Source organism: Procambarus clarkii, chromosome 89 (assembly GCF_040958095.1).
Source record: "Procambarus clarkii isolate CNS0578487 chromosome 89, FALCON_Pclarkii_2.0, whole genome shotgun sequence".
NCBI lineage: Eukaryota > Metazoa > Arthropoda > Malacostraca > Decapoda > Cambaridae > Procambarus > Procambarus clarkii.
In genome coordinates, this window is record NC_091238.1 from 7,118,603 (window position 1) to 7,139,039 (window position 20,437).

Here is a 20,437-nt window from a genome sequence, read left to right on the forward strand (position 1 = left end):
ACGCAAAGCGTTTCGGGCAGGAAAAACATTAAAGACTAAAACTTAATACTACTTAATATAATGACTAATATAGTCACACTCTGATTTGTTACACCGATAAGAAGAACTAAACAACTCGGTAATTCTGAACGAAAACTTGTGGACTTGCTTCGGTACAAATACAGATATTCGATTTGACGATAAAGCTGAAGCTCACACAACAATATAATCTATGCATTTACACAAAGGATCCCCAGACTGTCCCTAGTTAAGATATGGTGGCTGGATAGGGTAAGAGTGGAGGTGGAGGCGAGGGAGGAAGTATTGTGAGGAATGAGACATTGTGGGAAAGAGTGAAGGACGAGGGTGAGTAGGTCAGCTGCTTGAAGGTGATCCCTCCAGCTCCTGCCTCCTCTGGGACACGCGCCACCTTCAGGACACACGCCTCCTGCAGGGGCACACACGCCTCCTTCAGGACAGCACATCTCCTCCAACGCGCTCCCAGAGATACATACTGAGAAATTAAACAAGGTAGAGACCGTATAATATGTAGATAGCATGTGATATTTGGTGTGCAGGGCTGGGCTGGTTATCAGAGCCAGGTATGCAAGACTGCACGAGATATGCAATAGTATCAACGAGGTTTCAACACACTGTATTTGCACTCTAAATAATTAAAACTAAATTGTAACAAATTAACTGTCAAAAGTGATCTGGGAGCATGAGGTGGGTGGACTAGTTATGGAGTGAGGAATGTGTGAGGAACAAGGACAAGGCTGACCTACATACCTGCACTTCACACCAGGACAGACACGTGTCATGTGTAAGCTTAAGTATTTGGCTGGAGTGGTAGCAGTTTAGTACATTGTTATGAGTACTGCAGGAGTAGGACAGTGCTATTGGTAGTAGTTCATGTGTGGAATAATTTAATTTGTTTTTTCAGCAAGATTTTAACATTTTACTCTTTAGTTGGGATTGCAGAAATTATCTCCTGTTGGTGTTTGTGCTGCTCGCAGGTAGAGTGTAACTGAGTGTACAGTGAATGAATCGTCAAATACAGTTAATGTATTTGAAATTAAAACACTATTAATACCAGGAACTATACTTTAAAATTTACTGAAATATATATATTTTTCAATAAATATGCAGTGTAATTACATGCAATAAATAAAACTGAAGTTGTGGGAGAATGTGAACTTTCAGGAAATGGAATATTCCATGAGCAACATAAGTACAGTATGTGTGTATCGTGGCCTCTACTCTTAATTTAGGTACAGCATTTACGTCTGTTCTCATGGTGTGGTATATACACAGATATAGATCCGTCTTGCCCATTATGTAAACATAGGTTACATACTATTGTACTGCCAGTCGCGGTGCATATCCTGACACCATCAGACTGTTTAAACATCAGACAAATGAAAGGAGAGCCACTAGATCTTTAAGTTGCAAATTATCTGTTATGCACGTACTGTTAGAAACACTAACTCTCTTGCTAAACTGTTGCAGTTTATATGAAATTCCAGGATAATAAGGCATGCATTTATTTCTGCATGCAAAGAAGGTCTAAACTCCTTAAGTTAGGGCCAACTCCTTCAGGGTACCAAGAGAGAGATGGGCACTGAAGCACACAGTAATAATCAATGATATACCGTACCTGTATATAAACTTGTCAAGTTACAGTGATGGAGTAATTTATGAGACAGTCATGGTGCAGTGAGCCATATGGTCAGGCTTGTGGCAGTCTCTTGTCGAATGGAGAATGTTGAGCAGCTGCGATGAATCTGGTGAAAGAAGTGATTTCTAGTTGGATTGACCTCTGACTTGCTTAGCTGTTGATTGATTGATGAAGATTGAGCCACCCCTAGAGTTGGCAAGGGCTTGAGTAGCCAGTAAGGATTAGCTGTGTGTTTGGCTGCTTTATATAGTCAGCCAAAGCTGTAGCCAGATTAATGGTGCTTCCAAATTGGCTGCCAGCTGAGCAGGAAATAGTTGTTTGAACTGAGGAGTAGTTATATACTGTGGAAGCTGCTGTTCAAGATGCTACAAATGTCATAGTAAACTGTCATAGTATACTGGCATGGCATTGTCATAGTAAACTATGTAGATTTCATTGCTTATGTGCAGAGGCAAATCCCAGGTTTCACTCTTCAGAGTTCATTCAGTTAATACTGATTTAAGAATTAATTTTTAATGAAGGACAACAACAAAAATACACACACAATGGGCAATTTTTAAATGAAGATTAATATTTATGTACAATTTCTTGGGAAGTACCATAACTGTTGTTTTATTGGGAAAATAAATAAACAATTTTCTTGGCACCTAGACTGAAGTTGGTTATGGTAGGGAATGCCAGTTTTTTGTGATGTGACCATAGCCAACTTAAGCAGCAAAATGGTTAAGTAGTACAGTACTGTACTACTTAATCATTTATCTGTAATCATATTAAGCCCTACTTTATATTTTTTTGAGGAGCTTTATATTTATATCAGACAGGAGCACAATTTATTTTAATAAGTGTTTGTTCTCATTTCTCTGTAGTACTGTATAAGTCTCAGAAACACTACAAAATGGCAGTTGACGATGATGGAGATGTGCTGCCAGATCGTGATGCAGCTAAAGGATTTTATGCTAAATATGAGCCAAAGGAAATTCTTGGGCGAGGAGGTTGTTCTGTTGTTCGTCGCTGCATTGGTATGTATAATTCTTTATTAAGCATTATCATAGCATTATAGTTAACAAGGCACATCCATAATAGACTAGAATGTAATTGGTTGCCATATGCAGATGATCATTCTTCTCTAAAAAATATTTTATTTATTATAACAATAACTTTCTTTGCAGAAAAGGAAACTGGCCAACAGTTTGCTGCCAAAATTATTGATCTGAGCGACTCCTCTGATGAGGGTGTGTATGAAGCCACTATTCGGGAAATAGATGTATTGCGCATGGTAGCAGGGCATCCATATATAAGTAAGTACATGTTAAATAATATGCTGTACTGTATTAAGAGAGCTAGAGGTAATATTTTTAGCACCTGGTAATCTCTGATGCTTGGAGAATTCAGTACATTTGTATGTGTGTTACTATTTATTTGATCTTTCTAAATGGGTACCTTTTAGTTTTTACTTAATTATGTGGTACATTTCTTTAAAAAAAAAAAAAAATGTGATGCAAGATATCTGGAGATTTACATGTTTTAACTTGAAACTCTCAACAATTATTATGCTACTGGATAAACCTATAAATCTTGATTGCAAACAATATCCTAGAAAGTTTTACGTTGGATTTTCTGAGCAAGGCTTCCCTTGATTACTGTTGTGAGTCAGGGCCATGGGTCCACCTAAAGTAATGCTAACACACCAAGCTCTGGGCCACTTTGTTCAACTGAGACATCTAACTTTTTAAATTGCCTTGTCCTGTTGTACAGAGGTGTTGTACACTAGATAACATTCCTCAATCTACTAAAGAACATGAAACTTTGGTGATACCAAAGAACATATCAAACCACCAAATGATCATTGAAACCACTAAGACCACAAATTACAGTACCACACTGAAGATGCAGAATTAGCAACTTCCCAACACTGACCATCACAAGATGTAAGCAATAGCTAGTACATTCAGGTCGGAGGAGGTAGCATTTCATATTTTGTGCCTTGTATCAATCATGCAAAGCTCTTAAGTTCTGCAGAGGCTGTTTCAGTGAAGCTGACAGGTTTTTCTTAGAAGCTTAGGTTTTGTATTCAGAGTTTCATGCCTTGGTTTTCATTTCACGGAATGGTTCGAAGTCATTGTGAATTTTAATACCCTCAGCATAGTCTGACTCCTTTTGAGTTGGGCCACTGCCTTGGTGGGGGGCTTTTGGGATTTTGTATCTAGATCAAAGTCTTGATGCTGGTTTTGTTTACCAACACTACAGATATGTAGTCTTATTGGTTTAATTATGTGCTAACCTTAGATAGCCAGATTTTTCACATGTGCTCACGTGAATGATTTTGATTTTCTGGGAAAGTTCTTCTGTATCTCCTAGAGCTACCCACCCGGAATCCTCCAGATCCATGTACCACACCAGGCTCTAATGAACAATGAATGATCTTGAATGTTTACCATAGACTAGGAACAGAATCTGGCCACCTCAGTAGAGGCATAACAAAATGTGAAAGCAAGATAACCTTACTAAAGGAAAAATCCACCAGACAGGTAGAGTGTACCGAAATAAGCAACTGCTTGGATAACGTTTGCAACCTGATCTGAACAATGTACTCATATTGTTCAGGTGCATCTTCTAGTTGGCTCCACTTCCTTGCTGCCAGATGACAGCCCAGGCAACCTGAGGAACCTGGACAGCAACAACAGTCATTTATGCACTTGCTGTGCTTGTCTGCTGTCCTCTTGTTGTCTCCTAACTGTGCAAACCCTTACCTTTTCAGCTAAGTGTTGTTCATTCCTTGAATTCTGTTGTGTGCTTGGTCTTTTACTGATTTTTACTGTTTCATTTGTGTGTTTTGTTACTTGTCTCGGCTGCATGTGGTCAGAGTTGGCTTCTCTTGTTGTCACTGGTGTTGCCCCTGTCCTCAGTCAAGGTCATCTTCCTGTGAGAGGGTTCAGGAGTCTGCCACCTGCGGTTACCTCTCGAGGGGCTTCTTCATGAGTAGTGTATGGGCTTTGGCTCCTATTGGACTCTGTGGTTGGGGTGGGTGGGAGTTTGTTTCTGTTGGTACATTGTGTGTAATTGGCAAGTCTAATTACCTAAGTGTAGTTACAGGACGAGAGCTACACTGGTAGTGTCCCGTCTTCCCAGTACTCTTTGTTGTTTAACGCTTTGAAACTACCGACGGTTTTGGCCTCCACCACCTTCTCACTTAGCTTGTTCCAACCGTCTACCACTCTTTTTGCAAAAGAAAACTTTCTAATGTTTTCTCGGCACCTTTGTTTCCTTAGCTTGAATCTGTGTCCTCGTGTTCATGGCGTTTCTGGTTTCAGGAATTCCTCTTTGTCAATTTAGTCGATTCCTGTTAGTATTTTGTAAGTGGTGATTATATCACCTCTTTTCTGGGGGGAGCCCCTTCAGCTCCCCGGAGCTATCCAGGCTGATATGAATATCATTAGACTTTGGCATCAGTCAGCGTGAATGGAGTTCAGCATCTTCATTGTTGTTGGTGCCTCTCATTATTTGAGTATGTGGTGGAATTCTTGGCTGTGCCCCTGGGCCCTTCTCTTTTCCTGATGTCAGGCCTTGGGGAGCCTGTAAGGAGGCCCACAGTAGTGCCCATGCCTTTTTAAGCATGGGCACTACTTTTTAAGTCCTGTGGACTACAAACACCTTGAGTGTTCTGCATTTTTACTCTGGGGCCTCCTCAGAAGGCATTTCTAGAGACCTGCTGGTTTGTGGATTTGCCTCCCCTTTGTTGGGCATCTTGTTTGCTCACGAAGACAAAAAAAGTCTTCTGGAAAAAATGGAAAATGGCATCACACAAGGCTCTGTCCTAGGACTGATGCTGTTCCTAGTCTATGTAAGTAACCAACCCAAGATATTTAGTTCATGTGTGTCAGTATTTGCTTATTACACAAAACAAATAAGTAGAACCTGTGAAGTGCTGTAGTGTGTTGCAGGAAGACCTTAAATTCCAAGAGTGGGCACTTAAATGATTGTTGAAGTAATTGTGGGAAGCCGGCAGCAGGTGTAAGGAAATGTGTCCAAACGTATCTGTCCTGTGCAGTAATGAGACCCAGGAATTTCCAGTTGTGAGCTGACTGCATGTGATACTTAATCAGCACCTCCGCTTTTCAAACAGGAATTTTACAAGTTAATATCTTGGCTTTCACAACACTGTACTGTATGAGTTGCCAGCACTTTGTTAGGTGTATATATAAACTATGAAGATTGGTACAATATATGAAATTGATGTTGTATTATCTTCTTTTTTCAGTTGAACTTCATGACGTATTCGAATCATCAACATTCATATTTTTAGTGTTTGAACTTTGTGAGCATGGCGAGCTGTTTGATCACCTTACAACAGTGGTTACTCTCTCTGAGAAGAAAACCAAGTAGGTATCTGCAAAATTATTCTTTCTCATTTACACATTCAAACACTTAGTTTTCGTAACTACCTAATGTAACCTAACCTTGCCTCGAGCCTGGCTAGGACTTGGATCACATAGGTACCTGAATGTGGCCATTGACCTGGATGTCCTTTCCCCAAATGTGTACACAAGTATGAATAATGTATAATGCAGTGGAAAGTCACTTGAAAACACATTCATACTGGATTCTCATTACCCAGTGAACTTCACTGGGTTAATTTTTTTAACAACAATTACAGTACAGTATTATAATGCATTTTTTAATAAACAGAAATATGTACAAAAATGCTATTTTCTGGATCTAATACAGTACTCTGGCATTAAAACTTATAAATTTCAGGTATCAGTATTTTATGATCAAGAGTTACTTGTACAGTAAAGTACTTTAAATATTATGTAAGTTGGTGTTACATACAAGTCAATGGTTCTTAACACTGAAATAATTCTTTTCATGATAGTTATGTATTGGCAATGTACAATTTTTTAATTCTTACTCCTCAGGCTAATCATGCGACAACTGTTTGAAGCACTCGCTCATGTTCACGGGAAGGGCATTGTGCATCGAGACCTTAAGCCTGAGAATATTCTTTTAGATGACAACTACAATATCAAGCTCACTGATTTTGGCTTTGCAAAAGTACTGCAACCAGGAGAAACATTAACAGGTATGTTGCATTAACAGTTTATCTGCAGTGCTTTGTAGGTTTATCCCCCACATTATTCTTGAGACTTTAGACCTGCATGTACAGAGGTGCTATCATGGTGATCAAGGTAGTTTTGTATGAAATTTTCCTTATAATATGTTTGTTTAAAAGGATAAAGAGTCCTTTAGTCCTGGTGCCGTTTATGATTTGTATCTTAATTTAGACAAGCACTGAAAATTAAGTTAAAACTGTCTTCGCTCGGTAATCTGAATCATGTGGGGCCCAACCCCATTTAAATTAACCAAACATTTGACTTGGCCGAATTTCTTACCAGGCATTTCCAAACATGATCAAATTGTTTTTTGTACCACAATGAACATAATTCATATTTCCACAGGCAAACTCCTGCCGTTTACTCAAAAACGATGTGTATTTCATAATACACATCGTTTTAACGATGTGCTTTATAAAACGATACACATCGTTTTAACCCAAGTGATGTGTGTGTTTTTATGCTCAAAACAAATTTTAACTCAAATTCTTTTTCTGGTTAAAAAGTCAAGAACTCGAATGAAAATGTATTGGTCGAGTTACAGAAGTTTGGATTACCGAGCTCTTACAGTATCAAGAACAATTGCTTTGCTTTTCAACTGTACTGTACAGTGTACTAGGTTCTTCTGATTACTTTGGCTAGCAATTTCTTTGCTTTATATTTAACTCTTCCGAAGAAAGTTATTATGTATATTTAACTTTTACCCCAAGAGTAATGAAGTTTGTCTATTTTCGTCATTTTTAACCAGAATAGGGGTTTGTTTTGGGGCACTTGCCTTTCTGGGTGCCTGTCCCGGTCGATGGCAGATATAGAATGCTCCAAAATCACACATGCATTACTATAGGCTATTGCTCCTCGTGCCTCTCTGAGGGGGGCCAGGTTCTGACTCATGGTCAACCGTTAGGCCTAGAACTTCACCCACATCGACTGGTGCCAAAGTTAGGGATACAGTAATTATATCAGCCTGGATAGCTCCAGGGAGCCTCCGGGACTCACCCAGAAAATGGCGTTTCATTATATTTAACGCTGGTTTTTTCAGTATTCCTCCAGTAGATGAGGGATATGTATGATGGAGAAAACCTCTTGATATGAAATACGTATTGTATTGCTTTAAGAGGCATTATTGTGAGAGTGGTGATGAGGTTTGCAGATGTAGTGAAAATATAGAGACAAATACAGTAATAGTAAAAGGAAAAGAAAATTGATAAAGAAATTCATTGTTTAAATGTTGAAAATAGCTTTGAACAAGTATGTGTAAATGATGTGTTATATAGTATCTGGACAAGAGGAACTTCCAGTCTGTGATATGTTTTGTTTAGGACCACATTTTGATGAATATTTTACATAACTATTACACAGAAATATTAAAAGTCCCATAAAGTTTATTTCTCAATCTGAGTGTTGTTGCTTTCTTAATTCTATTATGTTGTAAAATTTTAGGTTGTGTTTATATTATAGTACTGCAATGAAACGTTACTGAGGATATAATGTTTAGAATGTAGCTGAAGTAAAGAGGTGTACAGCAGTCTAAATCAAACTTATATTTTTGGCATTAAATTAGTTACATTTAGTTTCCAGTTTGAAATGTGATATATATAGGAATGATAAGAAGACAATTTAAAGAACTAATATAAAGTCATTCTTTAGTTGTATTTCCTAACAATTAATTTGGTATTTCTAGAAAAGTAGGAGTGGCCAGTGACAAATGAGTGCCTGAAAAAAAGAATTGTTTTGAGTTTGCTGGATGGGTGATTATCTTCAGGTAAAAGGATATCATTCATTTTGGAATGATTTCTTCATGGGTGGGTAGGAACATCAGGCCTTACATGAGATTGCAGTGTGAGAGGATGGACTCCTGAGATTCATCTTGAACATTTCCTCCATTAACAGTTATGCTTACCACGGTCAGCATTTTGAAGGTCCCATAGTTCACGTCCATACAAGCTTAGACATTGACTGTTAAATAACTTTACTTTTGACCAGGTATCAAGATAACTAAATTCGCTCATAATGACATTTGTCTGACTTGCAGGCCTCTAATACTATAGCATCAGAAAAATGGACAAGTGGCATTTTGAAGAAATAATGTCCCAGATTCTTTTCAAAAGACCTTATCAGAATATCTCTGCCTAGTAGTTTTAGTTTGGAATCAATATAAAATGAATCCCATGAGTTAAAGGGGACTACAGTACCTACCTTTGCCAGGATTGAATGTTGAGTTGTATTCTGCACAATATCTTTCACATATTAAGTTTTCCATGGCATGTTTAGTTCGTGCAAGTAGAACTCGATCATCAGCATAACATTACTAATTGCCTTAGTACTGCCTATGCAACAGCCAGCTTGAATGGCTCTTAACTTTCTTAAAAATGGATCAATGTAGCATATAATATGGGACTAAAACATCTCCATGATTGGCCCTATTTTTTAGTGAGAAATTTTCAGAGAGGACCTTACTTCATTTCACATTTAATTTGTACACCTGATATGAATGTATAAATATCTAACAATGACAGGGCATACTTTTCTGTTAAAAAATTCTCTAAAATGTTTGGTGTGTTCAACTTTGTCAAATGCTTTGGAAACCTCAATAAACAGAGTAGCCCATACATCACATCACATGTAGTAATCACAGTACTACAACTGTGAGTTGTAGTACTGAATAGTTTCTGCTACCGTGAAACTACAATGTTATTGAGTAGCCAGTTTTGTGTACAAATTGAAAGTCAGAAGTATCCAGTTCATCAGCTAGACACTCAATGACTATATCATATTCTTTGTTTAAAGTGGGTTTATGCACACACTTCTCAGGTTGTCCATCTCTACTGCTCTACCTGTTGATTTTTCGCGTTCATACTACAGTACTGTATATCATCTCTGCTGATCTCCCACTTTCTTCTCCACACCCGCTCAACGTTACCTTCACAAATACTATATAAGCAAGTCATTCCCATTTGTTTCATCATAAATACATAAATGAATACAAATAAAAATAGAAGGAATATGTTTATAATTGGGGGGGGGATATATAGATTGAGCAGTACTAATGATTATGGCATGAATGATCTCATTGTTTTCCCAAAAATTCAGGAATATTTACCTCTGAAAATACTATACTGTATTAAGCAAATGCACTATATCTATAGTATATCTATATCTATACATGTCCTGGAAATACAGCCGGGTTTGTTTTCAACTCGCAATCGAGAATTCTGGGTTCGAATCCCGGACAGAAATGGTTGGGCGCATTTCTTATTACCTAATGCCCCTATCCACCTAGCAGTAAATAGGTACCCAGTAGTTAGCTTGTTGTGGGGTTGCATCCTGGGGAGGGTCAGTAATAAACCCTGCAGGAGGGCCTCAATATAAGCCTAACATCAGCTGTCTGTATAAACTGGTTGCCTGTCTCCGACACAGTGAATTATTATTGTTAATTATTATTATGCTTGCTGATGATGCTAAGCTACGAGGGAAGATAAGAGACCTACATGATTGGCATGTTCTTCATGATGATGACCTTGCCAAAATAAGTGTATGGAGCAACAATTGGCAAATAGAATTCAATATGAATAAATGCCATGTTATGGAATGTGGAATTGGAGAAAATAGGCCACACACGACCTTCAAACTAAGTGGAAAAGCATTAAAGAACTCTGACAAAGAAAGAGATCTATGGGGTGGATCTGGATAGTAGACTGTCACCAGAGGACCACATAAAGGACATGGTGTAAGGAGCATAGACTACACTTTCCAACTTTAGACTCACTTTTAAATGCATGGATGTTCACAATCCATGAATGAAATGGATTCACAACTTCACAATGGAAAAAAAATCACAACTTTTGTAAAACCTAAACTGGAATATGCAGCATTTATTCTTGCAATAACAGGACAGGAACCGTGTTCCTGTTCTATACCAAACCTTGTTTGTTAAACCTTGCAGTTAAACCTTGTTCTCCTTAGTTAAACTCTTATGATAACCTTGTTGCACTCACTTTAGCCAAAAATTACAAGAACTATCCACAGGATTTCTTAGTCATAAAGATCAAAGTATGGTGGTCAAACCAACACCATACTTTGGCTGGAATGTTCCTCCTACATTTTCCTTAAGATGTTAACTTTTTGTGGTACAGTATAAAGAAAATCCATTATTACAGCAAGTAAACATTGACATTTCAAATCAAATGCTCTGGGTCCAAAGATGCTGCATCACTGAGCAAAAAGCCAATAAGAAGCAATGCCATATCGTCACACCATTCCTAGGTGGTGGCGAAGGCAGCAACTAATGCCTTTAGTTTTGTATATGTTTTGTAAATTTAGTTAATTTTATATTTTTATTTAGGGTATTTTTGGGTTATGAATTTTCAGATTCTAAATGCTTGACTGCAATTTGCAAGACTCTGGATGAATAGTGGTGGAAATTGTTATAAAAGACCTGACTAGATAGGGAAAAATAGTGAATCTGAACTTGAAAAATAATAAAGAATCCTGCATATTGATAAATGATTAAAATATGAACAATACTGGCCTGTAGAGAACAGTGAAGGCTTTTACAAATTGGCAATTAGCACTAAAAATTAAACCTATGAATCTAATTGTTCTGAAATTTAAGTTATACAGTATTACAGTATATATCTTTTAGATGTTAAAGTTTTTAAACCATTAGGAAATGTGTAGACACAAAAATTCCTCCATCCTCACCCACTTTGGCTTTACAGTAGAGTGACGGTCTCGCTTCATGTACGTCAGTTTTCAATCCCCGACTGTCTAAGTGGTTAGGCACCGTTCCTTTCTCCCGTCCAATCCCAAATCCTTATCCTAACCCCTTCCAAGTGCTACTATATAGTAGTAGCACTTGGTATAGTAGTAGCACAAACCATTACTATATACAGTACTGTAGTAGTAATGGTTTGGCACTTTTCCCTGACAATTTCCTCCCTTCCCCCTTAAAAAAAATCTTTTATATTAAATTATTTACTGAATGGCAAATGTAAGATTTAGTTGTGGTATGCAGAGTTGTGTGGAACGCCGGGCTACCTAGCACCAGAGTTGCTACGATGCAATATGATGGAGGGCGCTCCGGGATATGCTCACCAAGTTGACTTGTGAGTATAGGAAATCTAAAGCAGTAAATGTCATCACGAGAGGAATTCTTTTTAACATTTTGAGGAAATATTTTTATCTTTGTTACAAGATCTTGTAACATCTTGATTAGATGTTACAAGAAATTATTTAGCAGATCTGTATCTGTCAAGTTTTGATTTATCCAAAATTAGAAGTTTATATCAAATTTAAGAAAGAGTGAAAGATATGTAAGGAAATTTGTAGTAGTAATATACATATTTGAGTATTATTGCTGTCAAGTATTTTTTATTTTTTATAATTGTTACAATAGTTCATTAAATGTGATTGGTGTACAGTATATAGTACTCTGTCATCACTAATCTGATGGATGGTAGTCCATTGCAATTAAAAACTCTCAATTGTCTCAGTAAAATATCTAAAAAGATAATATGCTGCAACCAGTTGAGAATATTATATATTGCTCAGAGAATTATAAATTACCAAGATGTCAATTGCAGTACAGTATTCTTTATCATTGCAGTATATATTGTGAACCATTTGTTTTCTTGTGTGATGTTTTGATTCTAAATTCTGGGATTTTTGTTTTGTTTTGAAATTTTCATTGATAGGTACTGATTATACTAAACAATAATGTGCTGAATAATCTTAAGGTTCCAACCTCTGGTTCAAGTTGTCATAAAATTAATACACTAAACAATGCCTCGACTTTTTATTTTAAAGGTGATGTTACTTGGAATTATATACTGTAGATAAAAGAAATAATAGGAAGGTGTTGTGATGGCTGAGTAACAAGCTGTGTGTGATTTGTACCCAAGATGCACCATTCTCTCTTCTGGGAGTGCAGTGTTTAACCTCTTTGCTTGGTCTTTTCATATTAATCTTCAATGACATCACACATTCATACCTGAACAAGGCTACTAATCAATATTGAATAAACAGACCAAATTAGATTAGTGGTGACAGAGTGATCTTTGATATTGGAAAGTTAATCTGAGCGTGTAATTGTTGAAAGATTGATTTTGGTGAAGGGATGTCAATTCTACGAAATTGTCTGATGATGCTGTGCTGCGAGTAAGGTATGGCAAGATGTGACGAAAGGTGTTCATGATGTGTGCTGCTGCATGAAATGTTTCTATTTGTGTTTTTGAGTTGATGAATTATTAATGTGGCATGTAATGTTCCTGATCAGGATTTGCTTTTTACCAGTGCATGATATGAGGCATGGTTACAGTTTGTAAATAATAAATATGTTCTCACTTTAAAGTTTACTTTTCAAACTACGTACTGAACTGTGTTCATATATTCTCTCTTCTGATGATGTACTGCCTCTATAAATTTGCATGACATACCCACCTGGGCTTGAAAACAGGTAGGCTTACTGTATTTATATTCATATTGTCCAAATTTAAATGTACTGAGGAATACTATTGTAACTTTGGTGTGTTGTATGTTTTAAATCTTTGGGATCCATCCATGATGTACATGTATGTTTTTGTTTATATTATAAGGTAGATTTTCTAAACTGTGTACAAATTTTGTGTATATTTTTAAAATTTTGTGTATGTGTATCTTAGTGTATCAAGTAGTGTATGACTTAGTGTAACGATGATGAACACTTGGGGACACTGTTGTTTGATGTTGAACTTGCTCCTTCACCACATGCAAAAAAATATATATAATTTTAAGAATTTGTGCTAAGTTCTGTAAATATTCAGTATTGTGTCAGTGATATTATAATGTATATAGTTTGATGCAGCATATTTATGAAAGTTAGGAACAGTCAAGCCATTATTATTTTTGTTTTTTTATAAAATACAGTGCTGTTTCTTAGTAGTTTGCATAGGTGCTACAATACACTGTAGCACTTAACTTCTAGTTATCTTCACAATGTAGATAATTGGTTCAGTAAATAGTTATCTTTCTCTCTGTAAGTGCATAAAAACAAAATTTTTGCCAACCTACAACTTGGTAAGATGTAGGTTGGCATCTGTGGGCTTAATAGAATAGACACTAGGTGGAAAAAAAAATGAGCATTTGCTTATTGAACTGCTACTGTATTAAAATTCACCACAGTTATGTGTATACAAAATTTTGCTATGAATCTAGAGAACATTGTTTAGCTCAAATAACTTCTCTTAACTTGTTTCTAATTTTGTCTCCTACCAGTTTTTTTATAATATTAAATGGGTAATAACTGCACTGTAGCCTGCATAGTTCCCGAGATGAATTGTCATTGGTAATTTCTTGTTCAGCTTCTCTGTCAGCTCTTTCATATTCGTGTAACTCCACTGAGACTTGGTAACCAGCAAAATTATTAGGATTTGTGCTTGATAGTCTATATAATTGCTGCTGGATTTCCATGATTATGTCATAGTGTGTTAAGCTGCTTTATTGATTTATGAACACTTTTGAGAGTCTTTGAATATTATATAGCTTTCCCAGTTGCTACTAAAGATACCTCTAAGTGGCAATGAAAATAGCATATTCACAGTCTTCACAGTCTGCTGTGAAGACTGATAAATCCAGTGACAGATGGCAGTGAATCATTCCCTCACTCAAGTATTTACAGCCATCGCTGTATATATGCCTCACACTTTTGTCTTGATGTGCACATTCATTGAATAGATTTCTGATAGAATATCAGAGATCTGCAGTTACTGGATGTGTGTGTGATTGCTCTGTAGAATTTGATTGGAGGCATGTTCCAAGGAATCACTACACTGCGGTGAAAGGGGTGCATATCGGAGACTAAATGAGTGAAGGACAAGTAGGATTTGGCTCCCACTCCATATGTACAGTTGCTTGTATAAGTGTTCACATTGTTAATGAGGCAGTAATATTGGTGTGTATTCCTCCTGTCATATATAATGATGGGATGCCAGCTTTTGCTTACAGACTCTTGGTTAGTGGTGATTTAATGGCACCAAAACTAATCCCGAGACCCATATGGTGAATTGGATTTCTTTTTTATCGGTTTTAGCTACAGCAGAGTTCATGTGGCAACAGTGATCCAGTTTTGATACTATAAAAGAATTGTGATCTTAAGAGCATTGTCCTGTCTGCACCTTTTTTTTTTTTTTTTTTAAGCAATTCTGTAATACTTTAAAAAGGTTAAGAGCTTTTATAATTATAATGGTTAATATCAGATATTGGCTATAGTATCTTTCCAAGTCATTGTGTTAAAAAGAAACCCCGAAATTTTGTCTTTTTGTGTTGTATCCTCTATTTTATGGTTTTTGCTGAATGGTACATGGTAACGGTACATGAATGATATTGGTACATGATTTGCTTATATAAAACTTGAAGCCATGATCCTCCAGTCATTGAGCATCATTACTTGTACCCTCCTGTATTGTTTACTGTATTACCATTCTTTCCTTAATGACTCTTACCAAAAACTCTATTTACAGCCTATTATGCACACTTCTTGGAAATGTGATAGTAGTAGTGTCATTTATCTCTGAAAGGAAGCAAGTTTTGTTTGGTACATTACCCTGTGGGATTCTCTTCATATTAGATCTGTGCTGTGCATTTACATATTTACAACTCTTTACTTGAGATGTTCTGTCTCAGGAAGTTTTCCAAAACCTTTGCTAAGTTACTCTGTAAACTTAGAGAATATTCTCTTAACATTTTCACATTCTGGAGAGGGTGGCCATTTTCTTGTTAGAAGCAAGTAATTATCAAAAGAAGGCACCAAGCCAGGAAGATTATGTAACTTTCTTATATGAAATGAACTGCCCATTTGTCTCCTTGCACAGCTATATGTAAAAAAAATTATAATTGCTGTTTGTGAGCCTATTTATAGAATTAGAACACTACTTTTAGTATGTAAATACACATAAGTTAATATTTTCTAGTATAGGCACAAAACAAATCAAAGAAACAATGTTGAGTGTGCAAAGTACCCCTTGTTTACAAAAGCTTATTAATATTTCTACATTACACTTGCTTATGGTCATAAAAATATATTTTTCTGTGAGGAGCCCCTCCGGCTCCTTGGATCTATCGTGCTAATATGCGATACATTAGACCAGGGCATTAGTCGATGGAGTTCAGTCTACTAGGGACCACGAGCCAGAATCTGGGCCTCTCAAGAGAGGTGCAGGGAGCAATGACCCCTTGAAAAGCCCCCCTGTGGTTGGGGTTTTTCTTAATCTGCCATCCACCAGGGATAGGCCTGACCTGGGCCTGGGGCCTGACAACTGAGTGAACAGCGCTTCGGATTCGTAATCCTGAGGTTCCGGGTTCGATCCCTGTTGGAGGCGGGAAACAAATGGGCAGAGTTTCTTTCACCCTGATGCTCCTGTTGCTTAGCAGTAAATAGGTACCTGGAAGTTAGACAGATGTTACGGGCTGCTTACTGGGGGTGTGTAACAAAAAGAAGGCCTGATTGAGGACAGGGCCGCAGGGACATTTAAGCCCTGAAATCATCTCAAGGTAACCTCAAGAAGATAGGCATGAAGAAAGGTATGCATAACAAAGCAGACCCTACTTGGTAAGAAAATTGCAACCAAAAACCGAACAGAGTGGCAGAACTCCCTCAAATCCCAAGGAAACAAGCACACAATCAAATGTCACTCCTTGTAGCCGCGCCGCTCGTCTGCGTAGCCCTTTCCTCCCTAGGAAGGGCAGGGGGGGGGGGAGGCCCGGACCCCCTGTGTTGGCTACCCAGCAACTCACGTTCATTGGCTAATGCTATCCAGGCCAGTTGTCAACTCTGGCCTCGGTTTCCTGGCAGTGTTTTGCTTTAGAGGTGTCCTCTGCTGTTCGTGGTGTGGTGGCCAGGTGCTCTTAAGTGTACCAGGGCTGCATGCACTTACAGCAGCCTTTAATAAGTGCCCTGTGAGTACCACCCTTTGGTGTCAGGGTTCTCTTCCCTGGTGCTTTTGGGACGGCATTTCCGTAGGGGTTTTTGCTTCTCGGCATTTACCGCGCCCTTGGGGCCAGCTGGGGTTTCGTGGCTCTTGTTTGGCCTTGGTTAGGGGAGTGGTATTATTGCTGGTTGGAGCGTCAGGGTGTTGCGCAGCCAGCTTACCTATGCAGAGGTCATTTCCTGTTTCCTCTGAAGACTTTGTACTTTTGCAGGGTTTTTCTTTTTCTTTCTGTTTTGTTTTGGTTGCATGGTGGGGGGGTCTGCCTGGTGTGATTATAGGACCACTTACAATAATTTGGTGGCCCTCTGCTAGGCCCCCTGTGATTGTACACGTCGCAGGGGGTTTCAATGTTTTGATATCCCCCCTTGTTGGCTTTGGGTCTAACCGGTTAGCAACATCTTGCCCGGGCTTCCTGTAACAGTCAAACTATGGGCCCTGGCCCGGTCCATCGAGCCCCTATCGGGGCTCTCTTCTCCACGGCACGGCACTTTATTCAGTTGCAGCCTTCTCCTTCTTTTCTGTGAAAGACAAGACGGCTGCTTTCCAGAGAGGTCCTTGGGTCATTGTTGCTTGGTTGGTCAGGCTGGGGGTGCATCACATGTTGTCCGGTTGCGGCTCTTCACCGTTACTTGCGCACCTCGGCTTTTGTGGCCAGAAATGCGCTTTGGGTTGATCCGGTTTTCCCTCGTTCCTTGTTCCAGGGCTCGGATCTCCTAGGTCGTCCGCAGGGTTATAAAGTCTACCTAGCCTGCAGTCTGTCCTTGTGCCCATGGCGTTTGGAAGTTTGCTGCTTTGGCTGCAGTCTTCGGCAACATGTCTTGGGTTGATATTCGGGCGTGGGGATTTTTGGAGGTCGAACAGGGTCCTGGGCACCCGTTATTTGCTCAACATTCCTGTCTCGCCTTCGAGTTGAGGAGTGTGTGGCGGCTGCATCCCGGGTGAGTCCCTCTTTTCCTTATTTATTGGTTATGTAGCTGCAGGGAGCCGGAAGGGTTCCCCCACAGAAAACGAGCATTGAATGTAATGAAATGCCATTTTTCTGGGTGAGCCCCAGCAGCTCCCTGGCACCCTCCCTCCCTCCCTACTTCCCTCTCTCCCTCTGGTCAGTGGTTTTTGCATTGTTTTGATGCTTAGCCTCCAAACTGGAGTTGCTGGGTAGCCGGTGCAGGGAATCTGAGGCCCCCCTCCCCTCCCTCTCCTGGAAAGGGGAGGGCTGCACTGACGAGCGGCACGGTGGCGAGGTGTGACGTTTGCTTGTTTCCTTTCATGGTCCCTGCTTCTCTGTTCAGTTTTTGGTTGTACTTTTCTTACCATGTGGGGTCTGTTTTGTTATGCCTACCTTTCTTTGTGCCTAACCCCGGTTGATGGCAGATAAGGAAAACCCCACCCGTGGGGGTTTTCCAGGGGCTATTGCTCCCTGTGTCTCTCTGAATGGGCCAGGTTCTGGCTCATGGTCCCCGGTAGGCTAAACGCCATTGACTAATTCCCTGGTCTAATGTATCGCATATTTGCCCAATAGCTCCAGGGAACTTCCGGGGCTCACCCAGAAAATGGCGTTTCATTACATTCAACGCTGGTTTTTTTAATGAGCTGAAATGATTTATAAATTTCACTACAGATAGAACAACAAAATTACATAAACATTTATTTAAGAAATAAGTGATGTATAATTGCAATGTGGTGCCATTAAGTGTAAGTGGGGAAATGATTGAACACAGTCTTCCTATAGGCATGATGAGGCAATGAAGTCAAACTATAACTCACAAACTATGCAACCAACTTGAGCAAAGCCTCAGTAGCCGGAGAAGTTGACACCAAGGCTGATGATGACTTAACAGCCAAGAACTTCATGCAGACTGCATCTGTGCTGTAAATAACTTGTGAGCAGAAAAGTTACAGAATATCTCCTTCAACTTCATTAACAACCGAGGCCAAAGCCAGTAGAAACTGGCAAGGTCTGGACATGGAACTGCCATGGTCCAACATCATGGGGTAAGGCAGGAGAGAACAGCATCAAAAAAAGGTTCCCAACAAGAATATGCTGAATACTGGGAAAAAAACCCTTCCTACTTATACACCTGAGAGCAGTAATAGAAATTTAATTTCCCCAGCAGAAATATGGAATTGTATGCTGGCCAGAAGGTTGCCTGACCCCTATACCATAACCAGGAATCGGCTGAAGATTCAAATTTGAAAGTACCCAAATCCATTACAAATTCATGGTCCCTGCTTTGCTGCAGGAGTAATGCCAAGTCTCATCTAGCTTATGCCTAAGCTAATTGTTGTTGCAGAAACCTGTGTAAAGGACAAATCTAAATCAAACACAGGCACATATAAATGCTCTTGAGTGGGGACAGAGGAGGAATCTTTCCTAGAATGGGTGGGGAGATTCTGCATATACCCTATTTGGAGATATAAGCCTTCTGCTCTGAGGACTTTACTACAAGATATGTTAAATACCAACCAAAGCCTGTCCTCTGTTACCCCAAAGACCTTGAAACTTACAACACAGATGTAGGAGGACCAGGATCAGAGCCCAACACTAAACACTATTCCTGAACTGCCCTGCCTACACACACTCTCATGTGCTTAATGGGCCTTCACAAACTTGCAAAGGAATTAAACCAGGGAAATTGATAGGGCAGATATGGCCAGATTACTTGGAATGGGTGACAAGAGAGGATCACAGGTGAAAATTAAAGACCCAAAGATGCCACAATACATTAGAATTTTGCCAGTGCCAGAGTAATTAATAAATGGAATGCATTAAAAGTGATGTGGTGAAGGTAGCTATGATAGGACCCACCCAATAGGCTCTGGAACGTGAACACCAGCTGACCGAAGGTTGAGAGGTGGTACAAAATGGCCAAAGCACAAATCCCAAAAGTTATTGCAAGATCTTGTATAAAATAGTGCATACTGGTTTGACTTATCAGATTATCAATGCAGTTATCTCATGGGTGTGTGGGTCTAAGGCTTTGGAGTACTACCCAGAGATATGCTTGGGGGAGCCACTGAAGGCTAATAGGAAAAAAGTATTTCATTACAGTCAGTGCTTGATTTTTGGCATTTAGTGCAAAGCTAATGGAAAACTTGTATTGTACCTGTATTGAGTTGTCATTATTTATGTATATAGTCACTTTGCAAGCTGCCAAGTTTAAAAACTTGTACTTTCAGTGTCTTCCTTTTTTGTTTTCACATTCTTTGAAATTTCATTTTTTTATTATGTTGGTGCAGACGTTTGTGGTACACCAGGATATCTAGCACCAGAGGTTCTGCAGTTTGCCATGTATGAAGGGTCCCCAGGATATACTCATGCTGTTGACTTGTGAGTCTAAACTCAATTCTTGTCACATTTAATAGATTAATACACAGGACGCTCAAAGGATTCTCTTGCATTTGCATTCATTAAAAATATTCGGCTAAACTTGCTGTTCGCAGTCCTCTTTTCGTTATTATTCTTGGTAATTATTTTAATTCTCCACAAACTGCAGCAATGATCATTACTCAAGTGCCAATATTTATTTAATTTACATTTGAAATTCAATTTAATTAGCTTATCAATACATTTGGAATAAGTTGAATATTGAGACTATTTGATATTATTAATTTTATTTAAAGTAAATGGAGATCAGTATTATTTATTTTGCCTTGTACACAATACACTGTATTCAATTATTTTGTTTTACAATGCATCTCTTCAGGTA

General features: G+C 38.7%; 1 protein-coding gene across 4 annotated transcripts in view; it reads left to right on the top strand.

Annotated features, from left to right (window-relative positions):
* Positions 1 to 210: 210 nt before the first annotated feature.
* Positions 211 to 20,437, top strand: part of PhKgamma (phosphorylase kinase gamma) — a 50,438-nt gene continuing 30,211 nt past the window's right edge. Inside the window, exons 1-6 of one of the 4 annotated variants that reach the window (XM_045767249.2) lie at positions 211 to 510; positions 2,524 to 2,676; positions 2,827 to 2,955; positions 5,916 to 6,036; positions 6,574 to 6,737; positions 19,968 to 20,058. In XM_045767249.2, coding sequence (XP_045623205.1) covers positions 2,553 to 2,676; positions 2,827 to 2,955; positions 5,916 to 6,036; positions 6,574 to 6,737; positions 19,968 to 20,058 — 629 coding nt within the window. In that variant the 5' untranslated portion in view covers positions 211 to 510; positions 2,524 to 2,552. Of the gene's footprint in view, positions 511 to 2,523; positions 2,677 to 2,826; positions 2,956 to 5,915; positions 6,037 to 6,573; positions 6,738 to 11,782; positions 11,874 to 19,967; positions 20,059 to 20,437 lie in introns of all 4 variants that reach the window. The other 3 variants (XM_045767248.2, XM_045767250.2, XM_069317879.1) reach the window with 3 other exon arrangements.